Source organism: Nannobrachium achirus (genome assembly GCF_963921795.1).
Source record: "Nannobrachium achirus genome assembly, chromosome: 17".
Lineage (NCBI taxonomy): Eukaryota > Metazoa > Chordata > Actinopteri > Myctophiformes > Myctophidae > Nannobrachium > Nannobrachium achirus.
This window is the reverse complement of record NC_137824.1, coordinates 40,831,005-40,858,987: the sequence shown is the minus strand read 5'-3', so window position 1 is coordinate 40,858,987 and position 27,983 is coordinate 40,831,005. Positions and strand designations below refer to the sequence as shown.

Below are 27,983 nucleotides of genomic sequence, written 5' to 3'. Positions count from 1 at the left end.
AACTTTATTTTGGAAAACAAAATCAAAACAGACTGCTAAGATCAATATATATTGATACAATGTTAATGGCCAGTAGTTCTGTTCGGCTGGAGTCGTGATACTTTTACAATGTTGTTGAGAGTCTGCAGTGGGCCAACAGTGAGGTGACCCAACCAATGAAGACGCATCTCCAGATCGGTCCTCACGGATGCATTCAATCAAAACAAGCTTCTTTATTACCTTTATTATCTGGATTTTTATACAAAACAAAGTAGATAACATACTTCTGAAAGTTTGAATTCTAAAAGTGAAAATAAGACAACTGAAAATAGAAAACTTTGGTCTGTTTCCCTTCACTGGCTGTATCACAAACCCATTTTCAGCCAGAGTGCAAAAGGAATCAGCTGGTGAAAACTTTTAAACAAAACAAAATTAAATCTCTACATAAAGAAAAAAAAAAAGAAAAAAAAGCCAACCGCTCTTCTACTGAAGAAAAATAATATTGACGTTGTCAACAAAGGAAGTTAGCCCAGTGCTCACATTTTAGATGCTCAAGCAGCAGCTGAACGTCTCTGCTCTGAAGGCACAACAACATTCTGCCTCACAGTCCACCTCCCTTCGTCAACTCAATTTATTATAACAACGATAAAAACAATAAGAGCAACAAACACGCTGACCTTAAATACAGGGTTAATCAAAAGTGAATTGGAAAACAACTAGACGTGTTTTTTGAGCATATGGTGTAACAGTGATGAAGAAGGTCCTTCATCAAAGCGCTGACTAACTACCCCTAACCCGCCCTACCTCCCTCCCCGTCCCCCGTTCCATAAGACCGCGTCCCACCTCAAATTAGTTGTGTGAACAGCAGCATCTTCCCACATTTCCCTCGTCCCCATAAAACCTAGGCCTTCACTGCCCTGCGCAACCCCTATTCTTTATCACTGCAGTGTGTGTGTGTATGTATGAGTGTATAAGTAAAGGTATGCAACTGATACATGTGTGTACGTATAGTCAGAGTGGTCGTGGGTGCCTGGAGGTCTTGGACAGTGGTTAAGCGAAGGTAACTAAGGGCGCTTCGGCTCGTGGCATTTCAGAGTCCCAACGGCGTCCTTCACTGCATGATAAATGATGTTCTTCACCTGAAGAGCACAAAACGTACATTATGACTCTGAGACACATGGAAATGTGGCACACTCTTACTCTGACAGGTTAAATGCAAGATTGTTATTAGTAAAGGTAAACAGAAAGTGGAAAGACCAACCTGTAGCTTATCCTCGTGGTTGGAGTGAGTGGTGGAGAGATGTCGGAACTCCTGGGTCAGTCTGAAACAGTGCCTCACGTGCTCTGGAGATACAAAGTCCTCTGCCGCTTTGATACAGCTGTACAGGTTGTGCACCTATAGGCATAATGCAAAAAACAAAACTAAATCACAGATTGACTAACGGACTCAAGATTCTGGAGGAATGCTGCAGGAAAAAAGGGTGGATACCAATAAAAGATCACAAGTTGTTCATTAGGATGCCATTGCTCAAGAGGGACCAAATTATACGGGCAATCGTAACCTAAATATTTAATCCAGATAATCAATTTTATCACATACTACAAAATTGCACCTTCTGCTTCCTGTCTGCATAACCAACTATAACTTTCCACATTCACTACACTTGTACTTATAGTTAGGGATGTTTTTGGGCCAACTACTGTTGGATGCTGCTACAGTTAATAGTTCACGGTGGATGAGGGAAAGAAAAGACAACAGTTGTGACTGGATCATGTTGGTCTCCTAGCACCTAAGGTTTATGTCAACACTGTTAAACCACCACAGCCAGTGACACAATGTGTCCCCGGTTGTGTTTTTCTTTATCCAGATCATACAGTATGTTATCACACTGACCAGAATATAAACAACTGATTACATAAGAATGAAGCTCGACCCATTTTCAACTAGACATTTAAATACAATAAAAATGTAATCCTTGCCTATACAATACATTTTAACTCCTTGATAGAGAAGAAACAATGCATTAACTAAGGGTTGCTTCGGTTTCAGGTTCTCTCCACATCTGTCATTATCAGATGAGATTGTCTTATACTATAGTCCTAAATTCAGGCCAATACAGTAGTACTACAATTGGACAATTACCAGTTTTCTACCTGACTCCTGTCATTCTATTCATGTTAAAAGTAAAGCAAAGGGTCTCACCTGATGTGGAGCCCCAGCAGGAATAAAGACAGCATCTCCTAAGAACTGGACGATAGCCCAGCCCTGGACTCCATGTTCCTCATAAAGTCTACGGCGGAGGACTTGGTCCAGATACCAGCTCTGGTCGTGGATGGGGTCATGGTCTGCAGGGTTCTCTTGACCCTGTTCCTCTCCCACCTGACACAAATGGGGAGAAAGTACAGGACATTATATTTCAATATCAACATCAAACACACAGAGACTACATACAGTAAAAACACCCTGATTACCGAGAATATTTGGGTGAAGGCAAAGTTGGTTTACATTAGAAATTCCTTGTACAGTTTTCTTTATAACTTTGTTTACTTAGTTAATTGCACATTTCTCTAGAAGCAGAATCAAGTATAGGCCTATTTAATTTATTATTAGGAGAAGAGTGAGGATTTGTGGCTACTAGCGGCTGCAATGATCGGTGTTGCCAGATCTGTTTATTATAAGCGACCTCTTTCTGTAAAGTAGATTGTAAAAATGGGGGGTCCTTGATCTTGCCATGAAAATGTTTGAGAACCACTGTTATAAAACAAAATTAGACAATAAATAGTCGCACGTGTGCTCCAAATTGTGCATTTCCCAATTCGATCATACTGCAGCCTGAGCCATAACGTTTGATCTGAGATATAGAACTACTGCTAGCTGACCTTGCGGAGCAGCTCTCGGATCTTCTCGGCGTCCTTAGCGGCGTAGATGTGCCAAAGTGCTCCAGGTTTCTCCTTCGCTTCATACACTCTCCTCTTCGTCATCTCGTCCACGTCACCCTCCTCAATGGTGGTCATGACCTCTGGAGCACCAGACACACACACACACAGAGGGTATAGCAGGGTCACTATACGCAAGTTGAACACTTTGGTTTGGCGCTGCATTGTTTAGTTGTGCTTTAAGTATTGCTATTTGTGTGTGATGTGACACTTTGTGCGTTGAATGTTTTTTATTTCTTTTTTGACACCATGTACTGGGCAACCGATTTCCCCCTTGGGACAATAAAGGTATCTATCTAAGTTCTAATATGGACATTCTAGACAACTACATTTGAGCTATATCTACTGTATTGGAGCTATGGCTACTGCCTTTGAGCTATGGCTACTGTATCTGCTGCCACATTTGTGACTCAAACGACTAACACCCAAGTGTCTTTGCCTTCCGATTAGATTCTGAAAACGCTGACAACCTGTAACTTGACTCTTGAATCCTTAGGAGTCATCTCAGGCTTAGGGCTGTCACAATCATTACATAATCGCCTAATCGTGATTTTTGTACATAATCGTGATTATTTTTCATAATCGTCATAATCGTTTCCATGTTGAAAAATGTTCATATATTTTTTTAAAGTAAAAAAAGTAGTGGAAATAGCAGATCTACAAGCTCACAACGCGTCGCATCGCAGCGCGTTGTGAGCTTGTAGATCGGCTATTTCCACTATCAACGTTATTTTTTAAGTAGTAAGTTGTCAAATATGTCAGTAATTTCTTTGTATATTTAGGTTATGTGTCATATCTACCATGTACAACTCAAAGCCTAAAAGCCAAAAAGAAATGTAATTATCAACGACAAAAACACAATTAAATCGTTAATCGCCAATTATTGGAGTGACAATTAATCGTCATGTAAAATGTCATATCGTGACAGCCCTACTCAGGCTGCCCGCTTAAAAAGTTAGATTACAGTATAAACAATCTATAAACAAACACACAATGCACTGTACGCTACGCTGAAACACAGCTGTCATGATGTTCACAGTCTGGGATATGGCAGCTACACAGATGACCAACACTACATATGGATCCAGCACTAGTCTAAGTACCAATTCATTCAGAAATAACAGATGACACATTACATCCAGGTTTGTATCAACTACCATCGTTTAATCAAATACAAAGGCTGAGCATACGTAGGCGCTTAAAGGGATCCCTGGCTAGTAAGCCTTGTATGGCTTAAAACATTATAATGGATCTCATGGGGGAGCCATTGCAGCTTTATTCCAGAAGATGGCAGTAGTTTGTACCACATCATATGTAGCAGAGCCAAGCTCTGCTAGATATGTTGAGGGCTGTTTCACAAAACCAGAATGCAACAAACTGACTTGCGTTCTTGGGATGATCGTTCTCATCAAGCCAAGTCTGTTACAACTACAGTTAATATAATTGGCTCATATTCTGTAGAAACACGTTCCTACACGGTATAGGAACGTGAGTGAAGTCTGACTAATGCCAGGCTAGGGTTGCTTAGCCAGGGCCCACAAATGTTTAAAGCAGGGGTCTTCAACAGGGGGTCCGCGACCCCTAGGGGGTCCGCGGAGGTACTGCAGGGGGTCCGTGAAATTATTGCTAAAAAAAAAAAAAAAAAAAAAAAGATTTCATTCATTTTTTATTTATTTTTTTACATTTGTTAAAAAATAAATCATGATTCTATCCATTTTGAATAGCTTTAATACATGATTACTATGCAATTGACAGATTGCTGATATTATTGAAATTGGTTCTCAGTTAATAAGTAGTATGTTTAGAAATGGTAGTGGTACGGCCCACCCTACGAGGTGGTAAGGGGTCCCTGCTCCATCTCCCCATCAGTTTGGGGGTCCCCGGCCTGAAAACGTTGAAGACCCCTTAAAGGACCAGGTCACCTCTGGGACAACCAGATCTTATTTTATTGTTGTGTGGGACACGATCAACACAATCCTGAGTTATTTTTTGTGTTCAATCTGTGTTTTTAGATATTTTAGTATTTCAGCCGATTTCAGCATGCTACAACTGGTCATATGATGCAAAATGCATCATATGACCAGTTGTAGCATGCTGAAATACTAACATATCTAAAAACACAGATTGAACACAAAAAATAATTCAGGATTGTGTTGATCGTGTCCCACACAACAATAAAATAAGATCTGGTTGTCCCAGAGGTGACCTGGTCCTTTAAGTCAGTCATAGCCTTTTGGAATGGAATATGAAAACTGACTCATACTTAATCCCATGACTCCATGTAGTCCAATTTCTAGCAATGATCACCATCAGATTTAGAGCTTTAGGGACTCTGAATGTTAATACCATATCCCCTTTATTCACAGCTCATCTCCCCTAATATAACTGCTCTTCTTAAACCAACAGGACATTTTAAATTAAATTCTAGTATCTTTAGATACATTATTTAAATATTCAAGTTGGCTAATCTTTTCTTTCTTTTTAAAAAAAGAAAAAGAAAAGTTGCATATTGCAATTTTTAAGCCAACATTGACATTTACTGTACAGGTGAGAAGAATTGAAGAGACGAGTATTAGAAAAAGGTGAAAAGAATTTGACACCACTGGTCCGTGCTGTGTTCTGACCCCTTACTACTCACTACGCGGCGGAGAAAGTGGGAGTTAGACAAAGAAGAGGCATGCTACAACAGTGATGTAATTTAAAACTCTACAGACCTTTGCGTCCTGCCACACCTTGCCCTGAGAATGAGAAATTTGGCCACAATCAAAAAGTGAGACCCATAGCCAGGTCTTTTCAGGGGTCTGATTGACGACCGGAAGGACTTGGGACATGAATGGATGGACTGTGTCCAGCAGAGCTGCACTCGTCGATATTATTCTATGGATTACTTTTTTTGATTAATGAAATAATCGAGATGTGCAGATTTAAAAAATAAAAATGTAGTATATATATCAACAAATCTATTAACCACAAAGGCACTGTTTGCATTGTCACTTAAGCAAACTTTGGCATACAACAGTGTGCAGAAATAGCTGACATACAAGCTTGCAACGTGTCCGCAACGTGTCGCAACGCGGGCTTGTAGAACAGCTATATTCACAGCTATTATTTTAAATCTTTGTGTGCGCGTCACAGCACAGTACACTCACCCTGCACATCATCATCTCCGTTTCCCTTAGGGATGCCAACATATACCATAACGTTGACGGCGTCGGACACATCCAGGTGGAGGTTGGTGGTGCCAACCTTCCTGTCTTCTGTGGAGGCCAGGCCTGAAGGAAGAGCGGAAGTGTTACATTTGACAAAAAATTTGGATTTAGTTTTAGTCATGGTCTTTTTAACTCAGTCGGTGCCATATTTAAAGTGGAATGACCTCTTATATTGCCGGTTCGCCAACAAAGGGTTAAAAAAATAGTGTGCACGCTGGTGCACACATTCGTGCACAGATCATGCACTATGCATGTGCATGCTTTTCACAGCTTTCAAACAAAAAAATCCGCTTGGAAATCCGTTCAGGCATTCAGGAGAAAGGAGCCCTTATGTTTTCTTCAAATGTAAACAAACATGGCTGCCATGTTTGAAAGATGGGGTTGGTATGGGGGTTAAACATGCAATTTCGCGATCGCGATCATGCCTAGTACACTGTTGGAGGTCCAAATTTTTTTTTTTCAAAACATTTTTTTTCAATTTTTTTTTTTTTTTTTTTTTTATTATTTTTTTAAAAAAGACGTTCAGAAGACGTCTGGCAGGGAGGTCCATAGTGAAAAAGACGTTTTAAAGACGTTTTTATTATAGAAACATATTTTTTGGCAGGGTATGAGTTAATAGCTTTTTGAATAACATTTTCAAATTTTCATTGCAGTCATATTTTAGTCAGCTGAAAATGTTAGTCTTAGTCTAGTTTTAGTCGACTAAATATAAGATTTTAGTCGACTAAATCCAATTGATTTTATTTTTTATTTTGGCGGGTCTTGATGGCGTCGCAATGCCGATTTTACAGTTGCTAAAAATAGCTGATCTACAAGCTTGCGTAGATCAGCTATTTTCAGAGCGCAACACCCAAGCGCAACCAAACACAAAATGACTTGTCTTAGTTCTATTGGATCTCTTCCCCACTTGTCCCCATTTCAGTTTTTATTTGACAAAATTGTCAATTTAGTCTTAGTTTGAGTCATCATAGCTTTGTTTAGTTTTTTTCCGTCAGTGAAAAGTTAGTCGACAAACATTTTCCGTCATAGTTTTAGTCAACGAAATTAACACTGAAGAGATCGTTGGCTGTGTGTGTTTGGGGGTGAAAGTTAAACACACAAAAAGATGAGGAGCAATTATACAGAGAAATATAAAAGGAAGATATCCTTTGTGAGGGTCAGTCTTCTCTCTCACCATAAGCGTTGTACATCTTAGGTCCCAGGTCGGGACGCACAAAGAAGTTGGGCAGCCGCGCGGCCAGGTTGAGACGACCATCTCTCTTTGTGTACTCGGGCAAGGGGAGGTTGTCCATCAGATCATCAAACCTGGGGCAGGAGAACAGCAGGTGCAAATAAATTAAATGCTGAACAACAGTCCATCAGCCGGACAGAATGGACCACATCTAGGTTCTCAAACATTACTCGCGAGGTGACACATTGTGAGCTTGTAGATGAGCTAAGTAGACATGGTCCTAACACATTCACCGCCGAGGACGTACAGATCCATCTCATAAAATTAGAATATTGTGTAAAAAAGCATTGCCGATGCCATAGCACCCCAAATCATAACTGACTGCGGAATCTTCCCACTTCGCGACTTCAGAAGGTTGACATTTCTCTATTATAAATCCTTGTTTTGAGTGGTCTTGTGTAATATGGTAATATTTTGAAATATGGACTTTTGATGGATTCATGAGCTGTATGCCATAAAATTCAAAAGTTTAACAAAAAAGCTTTGTAATAATTCACTGAATGTGCAATATATATATATATATATATATATATATATATATATGAAAGTTTCAAGAAATTTTACTTTTACATTCTACTTTTTTTTAGATGGATCTGTATATACGTTTTACTTAAATCCAACGCTGGATGACACTGTTTGCTAGCCTATGGGTCACCAAATATTTTCAGATTCCGGGGTACGTCACCTAACGTAACCGGAACAAAAACAGCCTTTCCTTTTTTAAGGGAAAAAAAAAACACTGCATAACGTGTGTCTAAGTGGAGAGGGGCTGAGCGCATGCTGGACGCTGAAGAGAACCACTGTTTTTGTGGAACATCGTAGTGGTGGGAATAGTTTAAGTGGCTTGCTGGGCAGTCCAAGCCAGTGAGAGTCATAAAACACTCATTCTCATTTCTCACCGTGTCAGCATCATATCTCTGAAGTCTTCTCCAGGAGGCCAATCCTTCAGTTTCAACACCATGGGCTGTTCATCACTACCTTTCAGACGCTCTGCAGACACAAATACAGACCCGGCCATCAGTCAAAATGTAAACAGCATGGGCTGGACAGAAACAAGCTGAGTGAATTAAACGGCAGTACATGACTCACTTTCGATGATCTCGAAACCGTCGAAGAAGTCTCTGACCTTGACATCGGAGATGATGGAACAGTTTCTACAGTTGACCAGATCTACATCCTGATCTCCAAACTCCAGGCTGAACGCTGCAGGGTTCCACAAGTGGCCTTTCAGACGCTTGTGTATCCCTGACACCAACACAGGCTGGAGGCGAACACAAGAGAACTAAACTTCGATATCAAATGTAAAAGAACTAAACTTAAGACATCAATGTGCTCATTCTACTGTTGGCCCCAATGCTTGATTTATACTTATTTGTCAAAAATAGGATATCTGCAAGCTCACGTGTTTCCTTGTGACACTTTGTGAGCTTGTAGATACAAGATAGATACTCATTTTATTGTACCCCCTAATCCAGTGGTCCCAAACTTTTTAGCTTGTGACCCAAAAGAGAGATTAGACGTTTGCCTAGGACCCAAACTAGTAAAAACAGCAGATCTACAAGCTCACAAGTTGTGAGCTTCTACATCGGCTATTTTCACTACTTCTTAAACATTTGTGTCCAATTTGTGGAATTTCTCAGATTTTTCTTTGATTTCTTCATAAAATTACTGAAACTAAATAATAATAATCAATGGATTTTTTTAATTCATGATTTTGCTTGCTTTTTTGGGAATGTTTTTTTTTTATATTTTTTATAATAATAAAAAAAAAAAATGTAGATAACAAAAAAACACCCACAAAAATGGGTCCCAACCCACTGTTGGGGAACCAGTGCCCTACTCCATCCAATTCCGACATATCTGGCTTGCAGTTCTATGTATGCTGAATCTGATCTCTCACCTGCCCCTGTTTCCAACACTCTCTGAAGATCTTCCAGTTGTTGGAATTGCCAGGATCCTGAAGGCAAAGGAGTCGCCCGTCGCAGAGCCAGGTGTGGGAGGTGTGTGGATCCAGCACACTGAGCCCCATCACCCCATCCCTACGAGGTCCTAACACACCCAGCTCCCCGCCCTCTGTGCCAGCGGGACGCCGACCCTCCGCCTTCTTGGTCTCCACCACCGAGGCGATGATGTGATCCAGGAAGTTGGGCAGGCTGCCCTTCATTTTGTCTCCCTGACAAGACAACAGAAAACATTTGGGTCAATGAGGAAACTCTGGAACACTAATCACCTCATTTTTAATTACAAATGTCAAATGTTAAAACGTATTTTCAACTCATTACTAGGCCCTCCAAACAGTCTTCTAACAGAACATTTTCAAGCAAATATTCAAGCAAACACATGAGGTAATCAAATTTACATTTTTTAACAGTGGTGGCCAGGCAATGGAAATGAATTCAAATAGCTCTCATCTCAGCACATGACATCACGACTTAGAACCCCCTTGTTTCGATAAGAGTATCGATTAGCTGAGACCTTACTGATTTTCAGGCTTTGAGAAATGTAGAACAGGGTTTTCGATCCCCAGCCCTAGTCACAATGCTTTTTAGGTGTGCCGCTTACCCCTCCTGAGGTAAAGACGGAAGGGAAAGGTACCCCGCTGTCTCCAGGGCCCTGCGTGAGTCGGCCAGGACCGGAGTTGAGCAGGTCCCGGAGACTGGAGCCCTCAGGCTTAGGCTGGGCTGTGCTGGACCCAAGTAACAAGCTGTTGAAGAGCTTAGGGCTGGAAGCAGAAGGCTTGGATAGAGCGCTGAGCGAGTCCAAGCCAAAGGGTGGCCGAGAGTCTCTGCCCATCATGGAGCGGAGGGACCCGGTTTCTGGTAGAAAAGGGGTTAAGAATTACTCTAAACCTGATATTATTACAACACAGTAAATATGAAATGACAGGTTAAACTGATTTAGCTTTAAACCCTATTTTATACTTTGGAAAATAAAATAGCTGATCTACAAGCTCACTTTCTTTTTCTGTTCTTTTTTTGTGAAAATGTGTTTATTTTTTATTGTGGAAAAAACATCTTAGGAGGGCAGGGTAATTAAGCTGACTGGGAACGTCTAAAATACCTTTAGTGTCATCCTTGGCTTTTTGTGTGGCCAAGTCTGCCAGCCAATGCAGGGCAGTGCCGCCCTCTCCCGTAGAGGAGCGAGACTCCTTGGCAGAGGTCTGAGTGAGGTTAGCGGGAGCACTGGTACTACACGTTGGGGCACTGGTACTCCCCACCGTCTCCCCGCCCGCGCCCCCTCCTCCGTCTGATGCTGTGGCTTCTGTTTTAACCGCTGGCGTCTCTCCCTCTGGTTTGCTGGTAGAGCCAACGCTCGAGGCCGCAGCGCTGACTCCAACACTGTTACTCACTGTAGACTGCTGACACAGTAATACGATAGCATGGCATTGATCAAGACGATATTAGAGCCTGACAGTCAAATGCATTTAATTAATCAGGTAATGATAGTAGAGCATGACAGTCAAATGCATTTCATTATATAGGTAATGATAGTACAGCTTTGCAGTACCTGTGTAATCCCATTGGGGGCGGTGGGGCGCACTAGAGGCTTGGTCTGTCGACTGGTGCATGGACAGTTGGCCTTAATACCCCACTTGCCCCTGGCTGAATGGACCATGTCCCCAATGTTGTACAGAGCTAAACAGGAGGGAGGGGGCACTTTCATTCAATACAACAGGAAGGACACAGACTACAAAAGCTAAACATTAAGCTCAACTTATAATCCATCACTTTCTTCCCAGCAAGCAGCACTGTTGTACTAAGGTGTGTGAATTAGGCATTAGGAAGAAGGATTTTGCATTCCAATTATTTTGATGTACATGTCCGATGTGTGTGCGTGTGTATAAAGCTAGAGGTCTTACCTGCTCCTGGTATGATCTGTGTAGGCATGAGGTTCTGTGGTTCATGAGGTTGACCTTTGGCACACTTCAGCCAAGAGAAGACCTCATCCTCTGGAACCTCATCTACATCTGAGGGAAACAACATATTTACAGTACATACTGGACGTTTCAAACACAAACATCAAGATAAAAAGATTATAGACCATATAATATATTGTAAATTAAGCCAAATGTCTCCAGTAAGCCTCACCTTCCCGGGGTCTGTTCCTGCGGAGTCGATAGCAGTCCAGACAAACTCCAAAGCCACACTTGCGACACACCCAGTGGATGTTGAACAGGGTGGTCTCACACACGTCACACATCTCCCTGATGCCTCGCACCGCCCGCTTCCATGCTACTTTCTCTGCAGGACAGGCCAGAAGACAAGACACCATTACAAACTAGACGGTACAGAGTAGGGACACAACCAAGCCCCCAGAACCGTGGAAGCCACAGAAGCCTGGTGGTCAAATCTGTGGTGCAGGACCTCCGCATTTAGGATGCCACAGTGCATGCTTCTATCGTCTGAAATGCTAGTGCGCCTGCTCTATTGGCTCCAACGTTGGAGACAATCCAGGAAGAAGAGTGTACTTCTGGGTGCTACATGTGCCAAGCATTGAAATAAGGTAGGTGGGGGCCGTCCAATCTCTAGATATATTATAACTCAAGTTTTTTCCATTTTAAGCAACACAATGGCATAAATGGACCTTGCAATGGTTAATCACTTTTAGCCTGGTATCCCTAGTATTATAAGCAAAAATGTTGAAAGGGTTAGGTTTTTTTTGGCTATATTGACATGCTCAGATAGGGATGCCAGGGTTAATGTGGTTAATTGGAATTGGACTCGCTACTCACGGTGAGGCTCCACCATCATCATGGCTTCCTTCTCAGACATGACTAGCTGGCAGAACTGATCTCCCACGTTGGCCAGGATGTACTTGGAGGTGTCCAGGTCCAGGCCCTCCTGGATGGCCGGAGCGGGCAGCCACAGCCCCATGGCCATGGCATCGCTCTGCTGGGGACTCAGGAAGCCTTCCACGCGCAGCACACCTTTACGAGTGAATGCCAGCCTGGACAGCGAAGACAACGGTTGAATAAATTACTAGCGAAGTTACAGTTCGGAGGACGGCGTTATTATAATTGTTGTTTCCGAGTTCTTTTGGCTCAAGGTGATGGAAAGACAAGAACTCAAGGAAGACATGATGTAACATGACAGTAGGGAATAGGGATGATATCATGAAATCTTCCTCCGCCATGCACTGGGATCAATCAACCTTTTATTTGCCGAGCTCATGCGATTTCTTTGGTCACAATAATCGTGATGCGACATCTTCATATCGTCCCATCCATCCCTACATGACAGTGGTAACCATGTTCGGGTACATACTTGCGGAAGTGGAAGAAGCGACAGGCCACATTGGGATCGTCGTCGTCATCGGTGTCGTCGTCCCGGTATTTGCGGTAACGCTCCAGACGGCACTCCCGGCACTTGTGCAGGTGAGGAGCGACATTGATGCAGGAGCCGTCCTGGAGGAACGACTCTCCCGACTGCTTCAGACGACGGACCTTAGACTGGTCTTTTAACACTGACTGGCCCACTGGAAGGACACAACACATAGACAGCCGTTATAGGAAATGCAGTACGTTTCTGTCTAAAATCTGTCTAGAAACCGACTATTTTACTTGAGGCTCCAACAGAACAATGACAATCACAATGGATAGAGGGTTGTTTGACATTATTTGCCGATTGCTATAGGCTACTGTATGTGTATCTGCCTAAGAGTCTTATTTAAAGTTAATAGAGGCGTTTCATATAAGCTACCCAAAGATCAGTATGATACATGTTGTACATCATTTCATGTCATTTATTTGTTTATTTAGACGGGACAATGCATATTAATTACACAAAGCAATGTAAATACACAGGATTTAGCAAGAAAGATGCTAATTTTCATCTGTAGTCCCCAAAAATCAAACATCAACAATACTGACATAACAAGGCACAATAAGTATGCAAATACGATTTCGAAAACAGTAGAAAAGAAATAAGAAAAAGAGAATAAGGAAAGGTTTTAAGCTCGTTATGATTGGCTGCTCATTTCATGCTTGATAAACACTTTAGCTTTTATGAAAGACCCTCCATATTCCACCATTTATATTGTGGCACTCTGAACATACAGTATAAGATTATGGACTTCCCAATACTGTTCAAAACATACCTTTGAAGGGCGTGTTGCGTGGACGGCTCTTTGCAGCCGCAGAGATCTTAGGCTTCTGAAGGGCGGCAGGGTCCTTGGGAAGGCCTGATGTTCCTCCTGGACCCTGGCCTCTGTCTGTGCCCTCCTCATTGTCACTCAGGTCTGAGAGGTCACTGTTTGTGCTGGAGTCAGAGTCACGCTTGGATGCCTGGCCCCTTTCCTGGTTGTTCTGGTCAAAGGACACAGGTGCCTCTTCAATTCCATCTCCACTTCCAAACACAGGGATGGCGGAGGTGGAGGTCGGCCTCTGGTCCTCTTCTTCCTCCTCAGGCTTGGGTCCTTCACTCTGTGACCTCTGAGAGAAAACAGGGCCTGGAGAAGAGGAGGAACTAGTGGAAGTCGCTGCCGAGAGAGCAGCAAAGGGGGAGGGAAGCATACCTTTAGGTGGCTCGGCCATAGTAAAGAGGTTTGGCTTACTGTCCAAGCCAGGGCCCAGATTCTCTGCCTCGGACCCAGAAAGGCCAGCAAAGGAGGTGTGTGTCGTCTTGTCTCCATATGTCAGGAAGGGGTTAGCGGGCTCTTTGGAGCCCTGCAGGAACAAATTCTGGTGGCTGTCTGCAGTCTTGGAACAATTACTGTCACTCCTTTTAGCAGAACCTTGGGCTGTAGTTGCGGGAGCCACGCCACCCATGTTCAGACCAGTAGCTCTCATCGCTCCCGCCCCACTCATGCCTGCGAATGTTTTGTCTCCTCCAAAAGGCTTGTTGAGCACTCCATTTCCAGTCGGATGGGCCTCAGGCACTTTGGAGGCTTGCGCCGACCCAAAGATCCCTGCTGATGTCGGGGCCATGGCAGACTTCTTCAGCCCGTCGGCGGGAGCAGCAGGCTTGATTAGACTCGGAGGTGCTTTACTCAGGCTCTCTGACACGGCAGTGAAGTAATTAGTGTCCTTGGATTGTGACTGACCGGAAACTGGAGTCTGGTTGGAACCAGGGCTCTGGGTCATGCACTGTAAAAACAAGTTCTGGTCTTGCTGTGTTTGGGACCCATTCTTGGCCCCTCCAAAGCCAAAGCCGAAGGGCCTGGAGGAGTCCTTGGTGGCGGCTGAGGCTCCATTGGCCTGGGAGGTGACTTCTCCAAATACAGGTGCAGCTCCAGGCAGCGTCTGAGGCGCACCAAAGCTTGATGTGGTCTTAGGGCCCTGGAGTACAAAACAATGGAACAATATATTATTAAATCAGTTACAATAACAAGGTCATGTCTGATAAAATAGACATTAGACATGAGGCCTCCACAGGGGGTCCTAGCATAGCAGTTTAATACCACTGTAATTTAACACACTAGAAAATCCCGCTTAAGAGACTTTAACTAATGTTATCTCCCCACCTGCACTTATGCAACAATGCATACCCGGCGTCAACCAACTATGTAATTCTTAAGTAACCGATTAAATATGTATTCATAAATCTTGCCGTCTTTATACTTGCATCATAAAGTCGAAGTAACCGAATACACGTTCAGGCTATTCATCATTAACCCAAAATATATATTTGCATAATGAGGATATTTGATATTGTAGTCCTGAAACTGAGGTACTGAGATACACTAGGCACAAAGCACTAATGTCAACGTGACCAGGTGTAGCATACAAGAACATACAAATTAGGGGTGGGGGGGTGGGGGCTGAGTTGTTGACAGATGTGTTGATGACTTCTTAACCGGCGTTGATTCTGAACAGAACATAGAAGGTGTGAATAACTGAGTACTTACATTGCGTTAAGTGGGCTAATGACTGAGTGCATTTTGTGAGTCGACGCGTCGAGGGCAAAAATCGATGTCAATTGATTTTAATTTGTATTGATTTTCTTTTCTGATGAGAGGTACTCCTAAACATAAGCTTTGGGGCATGGGTCCGGAGGCATGTGAGGCATTGGTCCGGATCTATACTAAATCATGTCCACAACATTATGGATGTTCTTGGTAGAGCATCTTATAACAAGGCTTTATACACATCTATGAGGTGAACTTTGACAGGAAAGTGAGAACTCCTACTATAAAGACATCCATTGTACCATGGTTGACCGGCTGGCTTACCTCAGTTGGGTTCCCCCAAGTTGATGCTTTGGGGCTGATTCCCTGTGGGGCTGAAAGCGCCACACTGGGACCCCCACCATGAGAAGATGAAGAAATGGTCACAGGCCCCGGGGACACAAGAGCAGCAGTTTTAGGGTATGATGACTGGGATGGCTCCTCTCTGTCTGACTGAGGAGCTGGGGCCTTGGGCCCGGGTGCTCCAGGGACCAGGCATGGCATCTGGCCTAGTGAGGGGAAAGACACGTTGGAGAAGGGAGAGGGGGCCGGTTTCAGGGGAGGAGGGGTGGGAGTATGAGTCATGGGGGTGGTGGAGTCCGCCGGCCCTTGCGTGGGCAGCGTTCGGCCGTTTTCTTTGATGTAGGCATGGTGGCGAGGAGGTGCGTTTGATTGGTCCATTTGGGGTGAAGATGTGGTGCTGGGGCTGGACACTGCTTCTCTAGAGCTGCCATTTTTGGTGGTGCTGTTGGTTCTTGCTCCTGCTCCACCTGCATCTCCTCCCCACGTCGCCACACTCTCCACTAAAGTTTTGGTGGAATCACCACAACCTTCAGCCACTGCCTCCCCTGCGCCTTTAAATCGTTTCATGTTCATGTCATCCTCACCCTCGGAGGTGGTTCTACGCCGGCGGCCGCTGTCGCCCTTGGCCGTTTCACCCTCCTTCCTGCGTCGACCATTCTTGCTGAGCTGAGGAGAAAAGTAATAAAAGTCAGAAAAGGAAATGCTGTGACCCAAATTAAAACATCCTACTTATGATTTCCATGAGTTAAGACTTACCTCATTCTCTGCCAGCATTACATGCATCACACGAGGATCTACCATCTGATTCTCATCTCCCTATTAACAGAAAATAACCAATAAATAAGCCCTTTATGTGACATCCATCCATACATGCAAATTAAGCCAAAACTGAATTTGTTTATGGTTTACCTTGTCCATGGTGATCTCCATAATGTGTGTAACGAGGTCATGCTGGGATACCAGTCCAAGGGCCCACTCTTCACTCTCTTCTGGCTGGTACACCCGAACCCTGCGCCCCTGTATGGTGTAGGAACCTAAGTGAAGCAGGAAATGCAATGATTAAACTCTGAGGCATTACAAGTCAACTGCAAACAGTTGACATAGTCTTTACTCCAACTCCTGTGATACTGTCCTAACACAAAGACCCTGGCTCACCCTTCCTGAAGATCTCCTGTAGCTCAAAATCACTCCACCACCTCGAGATGGCATCCTGAACGGTGGGATGATCCAACAGCAACCTGTTATTGATGTCCTTATTCACCTGCACACACAGACAAACCACAGTGTAAATAAAATAGGCTACAGAGATGAAGAGCGTTGCAGTTGTGATGGATTTAATTAATTAGGTGTACACACCTCAAACCTCTCGACGGATTTGTCGTCAGGGAGGAATTCAAAGGACTTGGTTCCGAAGAACTCAACTGGAACCAGAGATCCCAAACCCACTCTGTCCACTAGACAACGGAAGGCCTGATGAAGAAGACATAACATGATGACATAACATGATGACATGCTACAACTCCTAGGTAAGCAAGGGTGTCAAGCTGGCGGCCCACAGACCAGATGCAGCCCATAATGGGGTCCAATCCGGCCTGTAGCATGGTTTGGGGAACAAAAGGAAAGAATCCACAATCCACAACCATTTAAAGGGGAATACCACTCATTTTCAACATTGAACTATGTCATTAACACATTCCCCGCCATTTAACAATACCTTCGTACTCTATGGTGCCTCTGGTCTCCATAGACTTCCATGTAATTCATAGTGCACGGATCATGCACACCCATGCCTAGATAATGCACCACGTGTGTCCACATTGCTCACAGCTTTCAAACAAAAAAATCCGAATGGAAATCCGTTCAGGCATTCATGAGATACAAGCCATTATGTTTTCCTAAAATGTAAACAAAGATGGCTGCCATGTTTGATAGATGGGGTTGCTATGGGGGTTAAATATGCAATTTCGCGATTTCTATCATGCCTACTACATTTTTTGGGGTCCAATTTTTTTTTTGAAAAAAAAATCTTTTTTTGATTTTTTTTTTTTTTTTTTTTCAAAATGGCGGAAATTCTCGGGACTATCGGGCCTGGCAGGGAAAGACATTGAAATAATCTCGGGACTATCGGGCCTGGCATGCAATGAGTTAAAGGTGCATGAAAGTATGAAACCCAAAATCACTTTTTGTATGAATACTGTATATATATCAATGAGTCACTTGTGATAGGGAGCAATGATATGGCTCAATTTGCGCATAGGCTTGTGGATTCAGAACTTTCTGCTCTTTCTGTAGCCATTTCTGTGTACTTCCAGTTTCTGTGTAGAAAATAAGTATTTGGCGCCACTCATTACATATTTGCTGACTCCATTCTATTAATTCGGCATGACGCAGGCATATCTAATTAATTTCGTCGTACGGATCGGTGGACAAACAGACAATTTACAAGCTCACACAACGCGTCGCCCCCCGCAACGCGTTGTGAGCTTGTAGATCGGCTATTTTCTGTGCATGTGAACATCGTGTGTCACCACAAACACACACACTGACACAGAGAAAACCAGCTCTGCGGTTGTCCCAGTGGACAGACAGTAGGACGTTTGGCCGTAAACAGTCAACATGAGCACGGGTGGAGAAAGTTAAACCACACATAACATCTCAGAAGGCTCGTTGGTAAAATACTTGCAATTTTTTACGGTAAATATGCCACGGACGCACAGAGTTGCAGAATCTTTATCATTTTTACAACTGCATTGATGGACACATGAGCAGCCATGGTGAGTTTAATCGATCTTTATAGGCTATTATTTTGTACTCGCTATGATTGATTGTTTTATAGGCTATATTGTTGTTGCTGCCTGTGTGTGACCCAGTCGCAAGTTCAGTGACTGACTGCGCTGAGCTGCATATGTGTGTGCGTGCAGTGTGTAACACAGTCAGTCTCCGATCATCAGATTGGTTGGGATATGTGGCAAAGCCTGTTGAACATATTTGTTGGGTGCTTTCGTATTAGTAAATATGACTGGTGTCGTCAGTGTGTTATTGTTTTGGGCTATGCTGGTGCAGCAGGCAGCACTCTGTCATGCTACTGTGCAATATTGGCAGATCGTGGTGGATTTCTGCAATCATGTGGGCTACTCACGTCTGCAATATACTGTATTTTAATTAACTCTTAAAAGTATTACGTTTTGTGTTGAATCAGGTTATTCCACTCGGTGTTGTTGCCTAGTTATGTCGAATGACACTGTATAATAACGTGAATTCTAACTGTTGAATTTGTGGGAGGATTGATTCCTATTGAAGACCTGGGTATAAAATGCACCGCCTGCCACTGACACTGTCATGTACTTCATTCATATGACGTTGAATACAAGTTGTACACAGCAATTCATAGTCATACAGTTGTTTTCATTAACTTAGCAGGTATAGGCTACATTATTTTTTCTATAACTTAATCTGCCTGTTGGCATTGATCTGCAGATTTCATAAAATACCTCATTTGTAGCCTCGTCAAGCCAACTGTTTGGACAACAAGAGTCGAGATCCAAACTTAAGATGACACACTCACTTAAAGGAGCTATAGTCAACTTTTTCTTTCCACAAAAAGTGTAAAATAATGATAAAATAATCATTTTGGCCATTGTCAGGCTGACTTTGTTTACATCCCTCATTCTATTCTTTTATTTGGATTGATAAGGGATGTAAACAAAGTCAGCCTGACAATGGCCAAAATGATTTTATCATTATTTTACGCTTTTTGTGGTAATTTCTTTTATAGAAACACATATATGAAGCTTAAAGGAGCTATAGTCAACTTTTTCTTGAAAAATGGATGCTAAAATAAAAATGTCTCAAAAATATTTTATAAAACAATAAGCTTCATATATGTGTTTCTATTCAAAAATGACCACAAAAAGCATAAAATAATGATAAAATAATCATTTTGGCCATTGTCAGACCGACACTTTGTTTACATTCTAGTCTATAGACTAGGATGTAAACAAAGTGTCGGCCCTACAATGAAAAAGTTGACTATAGCTCCTTTAATCTTTTTTAGAAAATATTTTTGAAACATTTTTATTTTAGCGTCCGTTTTTCAAGAAAAGGTTGACTATAGCTCATTTAAACTGAAGTTAACAATGATCACTACAATACCAAAGATATTTATGATATTTATTAGAAGATTTATTATTATTATATTATTATTTTAGTGTTAAACCAGTGCAACATTTAATATATTCCAAGTACTCTCAAGTGCTGCATGCACTTACCAGAGCAGGCCAAGCAGCGGCTGAACCTCCTCCAGTGCCAGCACCATCAGTGCGGGTAGCCCAGATAATGGAGTCTTCCACAAGCACGGCTCGCACCCCATCCCCGTAAACCTGCACCCAAGACCGCTGCGAACGGTTCTCTATTTCCAGATACACCTGCAATGGGAAAAACAGGGAGCATGAAATAAATTAGAATGACTGAAGTGTTAAGTGCGTAAGTAGAAATTTGAAGACAAGGCACACACGAAAACAAACTCAGACGAAAACAAACTCCTTTGTTGTCACAGGTTGTGGGGTTTCTATAGAGCAGTGGTTCTCAAAGTGGATTCAAGTCACTTTTTGGGTTCCTTTATGGGGGTCTAAACTGACCCATACAAGTCTGTTAAGGGTTAATCTGAATCTCTGCTGTCTGATGCTACGCAAAAGGAAAAGGAACTTTTCTTTGACGATGTCAAGCCACTAGCCAGACTGGTTAAGGGGAGACCTTAACATGTAAAAGTTTGAGAAACACTGCTATAGAGCACACCTCCAAAAGAGCTTTCGCTTATGACTGCAGGAGGCAACATTAAAAACATGGAACCGTTTGTCATAAACGCTATTTGTCCCTGCGGATTCCTTTAATATCGATGGCTTCAGTCAGGGCAACCATACGAAATAAATGTCTCTAAATTGTCAAATTTGTATCACTTTCAAAATGCTTACTGATCAGCTGGTTGCAGCGATTGGCTGCCTGCCCTACCTATGAATTACCACCTACCGACTAAGTTATTTTTCCTTTCATCTTAATGTCTGCTGCCTGTTACTTTGAGTCAATAGGGAGAAAAGAAAAATAGAATGTTTAAATGGCCTAGAATGTTTCAATGGCAAGGCAGTAGGCCAAGGTTGTTGGGGTGGGTGTTGCCACGCCCAAGATCCAATGTGCAAGTCCGCCACAAGTGACAACAATCCTCATCCTCCCACCCCTCCTTTATACACCTATGGCCCTGTCAGGCAAGTTTTCCCCAGCCTTAGGGCTGTACAGTTTTGTGCAAAAATAAACATTTATCAACTTATACATGTAGTGTATAGATAAGATTTGAATGGGAAGACAGGTTTAATGTGGGACATATTTCTGTTAACTGAGCGAGAGAGATATGGAGATGAATGAAGAGGTGTGCGTTAGGGATGGGACGATAAGCGATATTATCGTTTATCGTGATAAAAAAACACTCACGATAATCGTAATTGTGGAGATCTCATTTATTGTGATATCGTCATCCGTCATGCACTGGGATCAATTCACCGTTTATTTGCCGAGCTGCATATCCAGTACTACTTAAACCCTCTAAAATTTGTAAAAGGTACTTATAATGGGAGGCTCTCTCCATTCCGACATGTCGCCACTCCGAAATTGACTTCTTATTGTCGGAGTGGCGACACTCCCATGGGCCTAAGGTTTAGGGTTAGTGTTAGAGATAGGGTTAGTGTCGGAAAGGAGACATGTCGGAAAGGAGACATGTCGGAGTGGAGAGATGCACTCTGGGGCGGCATAGCTCAGGGGTAGAGAAACCGTTATTAGAGCACGAAGGGTTCTCAGTTCGAATCCGGGCTCCCCCTGAGTGAATGTCGAAGGGTCCTTGAGCAAGACTCTGAACCCCACATTGCTCCCGGTGAGCAGGTTGGTGCCTTGCATGGTTTCCTCCGCCACCGGTGTATGAATGTGTGCGTGAATGGGTGAATGTAATGCACAATCTCTGTAAAGCGCTTTGGATAAAAGCGCTATATAAATACACCATTTACCATTTACCATTTATTCACTCACTTATAATATATGTACTTGATACAGTCTTTTTTTCACTCTATCAAATGTCTTTGCCAAAAGAAAGCCGATCTACTGTGTGAGTTTGTAAATCAGCTATTTTTTGGCAAATGCTCCGCCCCAGGATAATGGATTTTGATTATTGCGGTAATATCGTAAATCGTGATTTCTTTTGACACAATAATTGTAATATGAAATGTTCATATCGTCCCATCCCTAGCGTGCATGCAACTCAATCTACCCCAACCAAGCCCAAAGTGCATTGCTCTATGAGAATTTGGCCGTATGTCAAACCTTTTGTATGAACCCTGTCCTACATTATTATCTTTTTCTCTCTAGTCTACACTAGTCTAGAAGTAGTAAGAGTTCTGGTCAGATAACAAAATGAACATAATTGCACCATTTTGCATAGGAGGAGACTATAATAATAATAAGATATAATGAGTGTGTGTGTGTGTGTGTGTGTGTGTGTGTGTGTGTTCTCTATCATATTGGAGAAAATGACACATGTACAGTAAATAAATATTTGTCAGCAGTTTCATCATTTATGTAACCTATTTTAATCAGCAGTTTCAACATATATGTACAGGTAGCTTAACTTAGTTTAACAATGTTTACTATCCTGGTATGACTGTACTGTATGTATGGAACACATTTTGTAAAGGTTAATTGCTCAATTGGAATAATATACTGTTTTGGAAATTAAGATCTGGCTGCAACTGTTGCACTAAAAAATAAACATATATTGTCTACCAACCAAGCATGACTAAATATAGGCTAAATATAATTGTCTTGCATGTTGCACTTTTGTTTTTGTCCTGGTTGGATAATTGGTACTTTGCTTTAGGTGGGGATAAGGGTATATTTTCTTACTAAGTATGAACAAGACTGCTCTGTGCTGGCAAAACACATTCTGAACATCTCATCTGACTCAGCAGAGGACAAGGATCTGACTGAATAACAGACTAGGCTTTTTTATGGCTCAGCAGTGATCCATCTGGCTAGTTCCCTGAAGGAACTATCTGTCAATCATTAAACGGCTCTCACTGACCCACTCCAATGTATATCCCCAGTAAAGAAAATATGCAGTCAAGTATTTTGTAGTAGAGATTACAGAGCACCCCTCCCAGTTTAGTGTTTAAGGAAAAACTACACAAATGCAAAAAATAAAATTGGTCAACCATTCAATCTTAAGAATAACAAACATGACAATGATGGTCTGACATAATAACTCGCACCATATACTGTACTTGCAATAAATACCTTTAAGGCCTTTAAAAATGAACTACTAATGACGAGAGCTTGGTACACGCAGTGTGACTGTCAAAGCTGTGGTAAAACTGTAATACTGTTCTTTTGGTGTTCACCTTTGTTGCTTGTAGCAATGAATGATTGCACTCTCCCACAGTAATAAGGAAAAGAAAAAACACATATTCACATATTGGCCATTTTTACACTTTGTTAGTGTTAAGCTCAGTGTCAGGGAAGCACAAAACAGTAAATGCCAGCAGAACAGTATTACAAGCCATTTTGGCAAAATGTTGGTCTGCGCTACCCACGTTTGGCTGTGTAGCTCATGCCTCAAATGCCCGATGCTTACAAGCTGTACCTCATTGTAAAGGTGGCAAATCAACGATAGAAATGATGACAAAAGTCAAGTTTCCTTTCTTTTTGTGCAGAGTTTATATTGAAACTTATATCTTCTCAGTCCTGCTTGCACCTAAGCAGCCAAAGTTGGTATTAAATTCAGACAAAAGTTAATTTCAAGGCTAGTGATACTATCAAATCTTCCAAAATGTTAACTTCCCATGGATTAAGTAGTAAAGTACTCAGTCAGCATCTTCAGTGATTGATCTCCAATTATCTTAAGCCGAACTTTACTCATCTAGTCTCTAAGGGGACCCATTTAAATGACTGCCTGTGGTTCCCAGGAACCACTACAGGCTTTTACTTTAGAAATAAATCTTTCTTCTCCTTAATTAGAGGAAATGCCTTGTCTGCAACCTTTTTGCCACCGATAGATAATGGTGACTTGTATATACCTGTATGAGTGCTTCTTCTGCCCAATTTTCGCGGTCGCTGGACACTGCATCACTGTGGATTACGATTTGTCACTGCTTGTAAACATCTTACCCACCACTGTTCCTAGTGAGAAAAATCTGATTGGCAATCTCTGTATGTAAGAATGCTATACCCATTTCCCCTCAGTTATCAATAAAGCTCTGATCCATGAAATCAGATAGTGAAATTCAATTGTGTCCTGCATTGTTCAGTAGCATAATAGACATAACGCGTATATAATATAGCCTATTTGTTCCTATGATATTAAACTTTGCCATTTTCCTTTGCCATACCTCCAAACAAGTAGAGCAATTTATTTAAGCGAATGCAAAGTCCTTAAGCCAAGCAGTGTCCTCCTGGTGTGCTGTATGGAGGGTGACTAATCCTCCTTTCTTTGGAGAGGACAAACTTCAATTATGTGCTCCATTGTTGATTTTGTTGACAAATGATTATGAAAAATGTTGACCTTTTTTCACTGACGAAAACAAAATAAAAACCTAAAACTAAGACTAAATATATTGACAATTTCGTCAAAAAGAAACTACACTAAAATGTCAGGGAGGGACTACTGGAGAAGAGATTCAGTAGAACTAAAGGACAAAGTAATTTATTGTTTGGTTGCGCTCTGAAAATAAAATCAGCCATTTCGACACCATCAAGGCCCATCAAAATTTTAATCAACTGTAGATAGTTGAATAAAATCTAGTTGACTAAAACTAGACAAAAACTTTTCAGATGACTAAAATATGAATAAACTAAATGAAATTGTATTCAGAAGACTATGACTAAAACTAAATTAGAATGTCAAAATCAACTGTATTTTGCTCCTCTCCACAAGCAGACAGTGGGCTTGCCTTGGGCTACTGCCCCATTTGTGAACTTGAAGGCTAGGTTGGTAGGGCAATATCCATGCAACAAATTGTAACACTAGAATCACTTTGCACCTACAAGAACAATTTCCACTCCAGGATTATTTTTGAAGACTGTGTGAAATAATGGCTGCTCCTCTAAACAAAATCTGGAATTGGGTCACGATGACCTTCTGCATTTGACAAATATTCAGAAATTAATTATATATTCTGATTAACACACTGCATTTCTGATATACTAGACTGGCAATTAATTAATATACAGTATATCCATGTTTATGCATGGATGCACAGGTTTAAATGGAAGTTCTCTCACACACACACACACACACACACACTTAACATAACAGGTCAAATTTCCAAAGCCAGGACAAACAAATGTATTTTACGGTAACTTAAATAGTGTGACTGTGACAGAGGTTGACAGAGGAAATAAAAGCAAAACACACCAAAAAAGTTGTTTAATTTTGTCCTTGGTGATGTAGTGCTGCATCAGCATTACCTCACTCTGCAGAATGTTATTTTATTTGCATATGCAAGGGTACCGTGTATTATGTCATGTGCGTTTTATTTTGCGTTATGTATCAATATAAATAACAATTACAAAGCAGTCTGTGGGAGTCTAGTTCCATTCATTTGACAGTGTGTTCATCGTTTATAAATCCTAAATAAATGTATACAATCTGCAGGTTTTAGTCTAAACATATGGTCATACCAGTGTACTATCAAACAACATGCATGCTTTCTTCACAAGTAAGTAATTGACTCATTTCACCCTTGGTTGAACTCACAAGGCCTTGGACTAAAAACAAACCATCACCTAGATGCTAACGCTAGCCACTCTGCCCCTCTCCTCCACGGGGTTGTTTATGGCAACATAACAAACCAGCTCAACATAAAATCACTCCCTTTTAATAAACACCAATGCAGCCATCATGTTTTGCCCGCTTATTGACATTACTGCAGCGATACTGCGACTACCATCCGACGTTAATGACGCTGTTAGTAATGAGCTAACAAAGCAAGTCAGAGCAGGCAGGGCCCAATCCTCGGCCTGTTGTAGTTAACGACTCATTTATACCTCATCTTATCGTGTGCACTCAAACGAGGACAAAGACAATCATGACGTGAAAAAAATTGTCTAAAACACGTCATTTTCTTTTTACCGAGACAAGCCAGACATGGCTTGACGTGACGTCTCTTGACCCTGTTTAGCCGAAAGCGGTCGACGTTAAATGGAGGAGAGAAAAAATGTACCAAAATATGTGGTGGTGGGAAAAGTACTCACGTCTTTTACTTGAGTAAAAGTATCAATACTGCAATGTAGAAGTACTTGAGTAAAAGTACTTATTATAATAATAATCCAAATCTACAAAGTAGCTAGTAAGTTTATAAATGTAAAAATGGTATGTTTATAAATGTTTCAAATAATTGTAGTGGAGTAAAGTACAATATTTGGATCTGAGATGTAGTGAAGTAGAAGTAAAGGTATTGGAAATACTTGAAGTAAAGTACAAATAACTCTAAAGTGCACTTTCATATTCTTTAATTACAATCTAAAATCTGAACCCTTGTTGTAAAAAACTAAAGTTGTCCTTTAAGTTAGTAAATGTACTTAGTTACCTTACACCACTGGAAATTGGAAACACTCAAGTGAAGTACAAATACCTCACAATCGTAATTAAGTAAATATACTTATTTACTTTACACCACTGTTAAATGGATGGAGAGAGAAGATGGTACCAGAAATACATTATGTGGGGGGAACCTAGCAGTGCGTGAGACTGGAGCTTCTGGAGCTCCAATGTAAACACACTGACCGTCAGACCCGAGGCTGTTGCGGCGGCTGTTGTTGTCGTCGTCTCACCGCCTCCGGGAGCCTCCGAAACGGGCAGGCCGATGACACTGACCGCCCGCACCGTGCCCCGGTGCCAGGCGCCCGGCGGCGGAGGAGCGGCGGCACGCTCCGCTCCTCCGGCGGCCGTGGAAGTGGAAGAACCGCCGGCCGCGTCGTCGTCGAGGAGCAACAGCAGCCTCTTCCCTATGAGCTCCAGAGAGTCCCCCATGTTACTGCTACTGGCTAGCACCCGTTAGCCTGCTTTTAGCCTTCAAGTAGCCACCATGTAAAAAAGCCTAACGCCCGCGGAATGAGAAGTCGCAAACGTCGGTCTCAAATGGCACGCGAGGGTTCTCGTGCACGGCCCGGTTGCTCTAGTCACGGCGGAATTCCACTGAGTTGAAGGTGTTATTGTTGTCCTCCTCGCTGCTAACGCCACTACTACTACCATCCCGCTCTGTCCGCCATTGAGCCCTGCAACAATCAAACGCACTCACTCCTCGTAGACGCCACACTGCAGACAACACCGAGAGCCACGTAAGGGAAACAGCGCCCCCCAGTGCAAGTACCGCGTGCTGCGCATAGGACCTGTGCCTAGCAGCTATTTATTTCATTACAGTCTCATCGGAGGTGGAAAAAGTACTCCAACTTTTTACCACCCCCAAAACGACTGCTTTTTCTATTGATTAGTCACACCATGGAGACTTGAGGTCAATAATATTTTTGTTGTATTTGTCACATTCCTAAGCAAAAAAAAATGATCATAGTAAATGTACCCCACTACCCCCATTGATTCTGGATTGGAAACAAAATGCATGGGCCTGGATGGGGACTATAAAACGTTTATCTAGTGAAAAGAAAGTTTCCCCAGAACTACAGTATTGCCCTTCGGGCAACCACACTAACTAGTAAGACGTCTCAGGGCGACAAGCGACTGCGCCACTGTGATGTGGACATCAGGGATGTGGACATCAGGGATCTCCATATATGGGCATAAAAGGGATTGTTCCCCTGGCATCACAGGGATCTTCATATCTCCATATATGGGCATAAAAGGGATTTGTTCCCCCTGGCATCACAGGGATCTCTCTAACACTAGAGTTCTCAAATTCTTTCGAAACCCGACCATACCTGACGCAACCCGAAGTTTTCGGGCCGGGTAGGGCCTAAAATGTATGGTAACTAGTCAGGCCAGGTAGGGCCTCAGGCCGGCTGCCAACAGGCCTCCAACAGGCCTTTACTGGCTTAAGTATGACATTAAAGGAGCTATAGTAAACTTTTTCATTGTAGGGCCAACGATTTGTTCACATCCTAGTCTATAGACTAGGATGTAAACAAAGTGTTGGTCTGACAATGGCCAAAATGATTATTTTATCATTATTTTACGCTTTTTGTGGTCATTTTTGAATAGAAACACATTATATGAAGCTTATTTTTTTATAAAATATTTTCGAAACATTATTTTTATTTTAGCATCTGTTTTTCAAGAAAAAGTTGACTATAGCTCCTTTAAGGTATCTATTTTTTTATTGGCCTAAAATTTTGTCTATATATATATATACATTCATGAAACCACCTGCTGACCGCCTGTCAGCATTGAGCAATTT

General features: G+C 42.1%; 1 protein-coding gene across 2 annotated transcripts; it reads right to left on the bottom strand.

Moving 5' to 3' along the window:
* On the bottom strand, positions 1-26,835 carry kdm3b (lysine (K)-specific demethylase 3B). Of its 2 annotated transcripts, none has more exons than XM_080746194.1 (25): positions 26,360-26,835; positions 19,812-19,967; positions 16,900-17,013; positions 16,699-16,804; positions 16,453-16,577; positions 16,300-16,359; positions 15,526-16,209; positions 13,453-14,632; positions 12,621-12,831; positions 12,089-12,303; positions 11,445-11,597; positions 11,216-11,323; positions 10,864-10,991; positions 10,417-10,714; positions 9,919-10,172; positions 9,257-9,529; positions 8,446-8,617; positions 8,256-8,346; positions 7,300-7,430; positions 6,066-6,188; positions 5,631-5,654; positions 2,860-2,999; positions 2,183-2,359; positions 1,241-1,375; positions 1-1,118 (listed from the first exon to the last, which is right to left on the bottom strand). In XM_080746194.1, exons 1-25 carry the CDS (start codon positions 26,603-26,605, stop codon positions 1,044-1,046), a joined length of 5,379 nt encoding a protein of 1,792 aa, XP_080602320.1. In that variant the 5' UTR covers positions 26,606-26,835; the 3' UTR covers positions 1-1,043. The 2 variants fall into 2 exon arrangements, with proteins under 2 accessions (XP_080602320.1, XP_080602321.1); XM_080746195.1 differs by having other exon boundaries at positions 10,417-10,711.
* Positions 26,836-27,983: the final 1,148 nt, after the last annotated feature.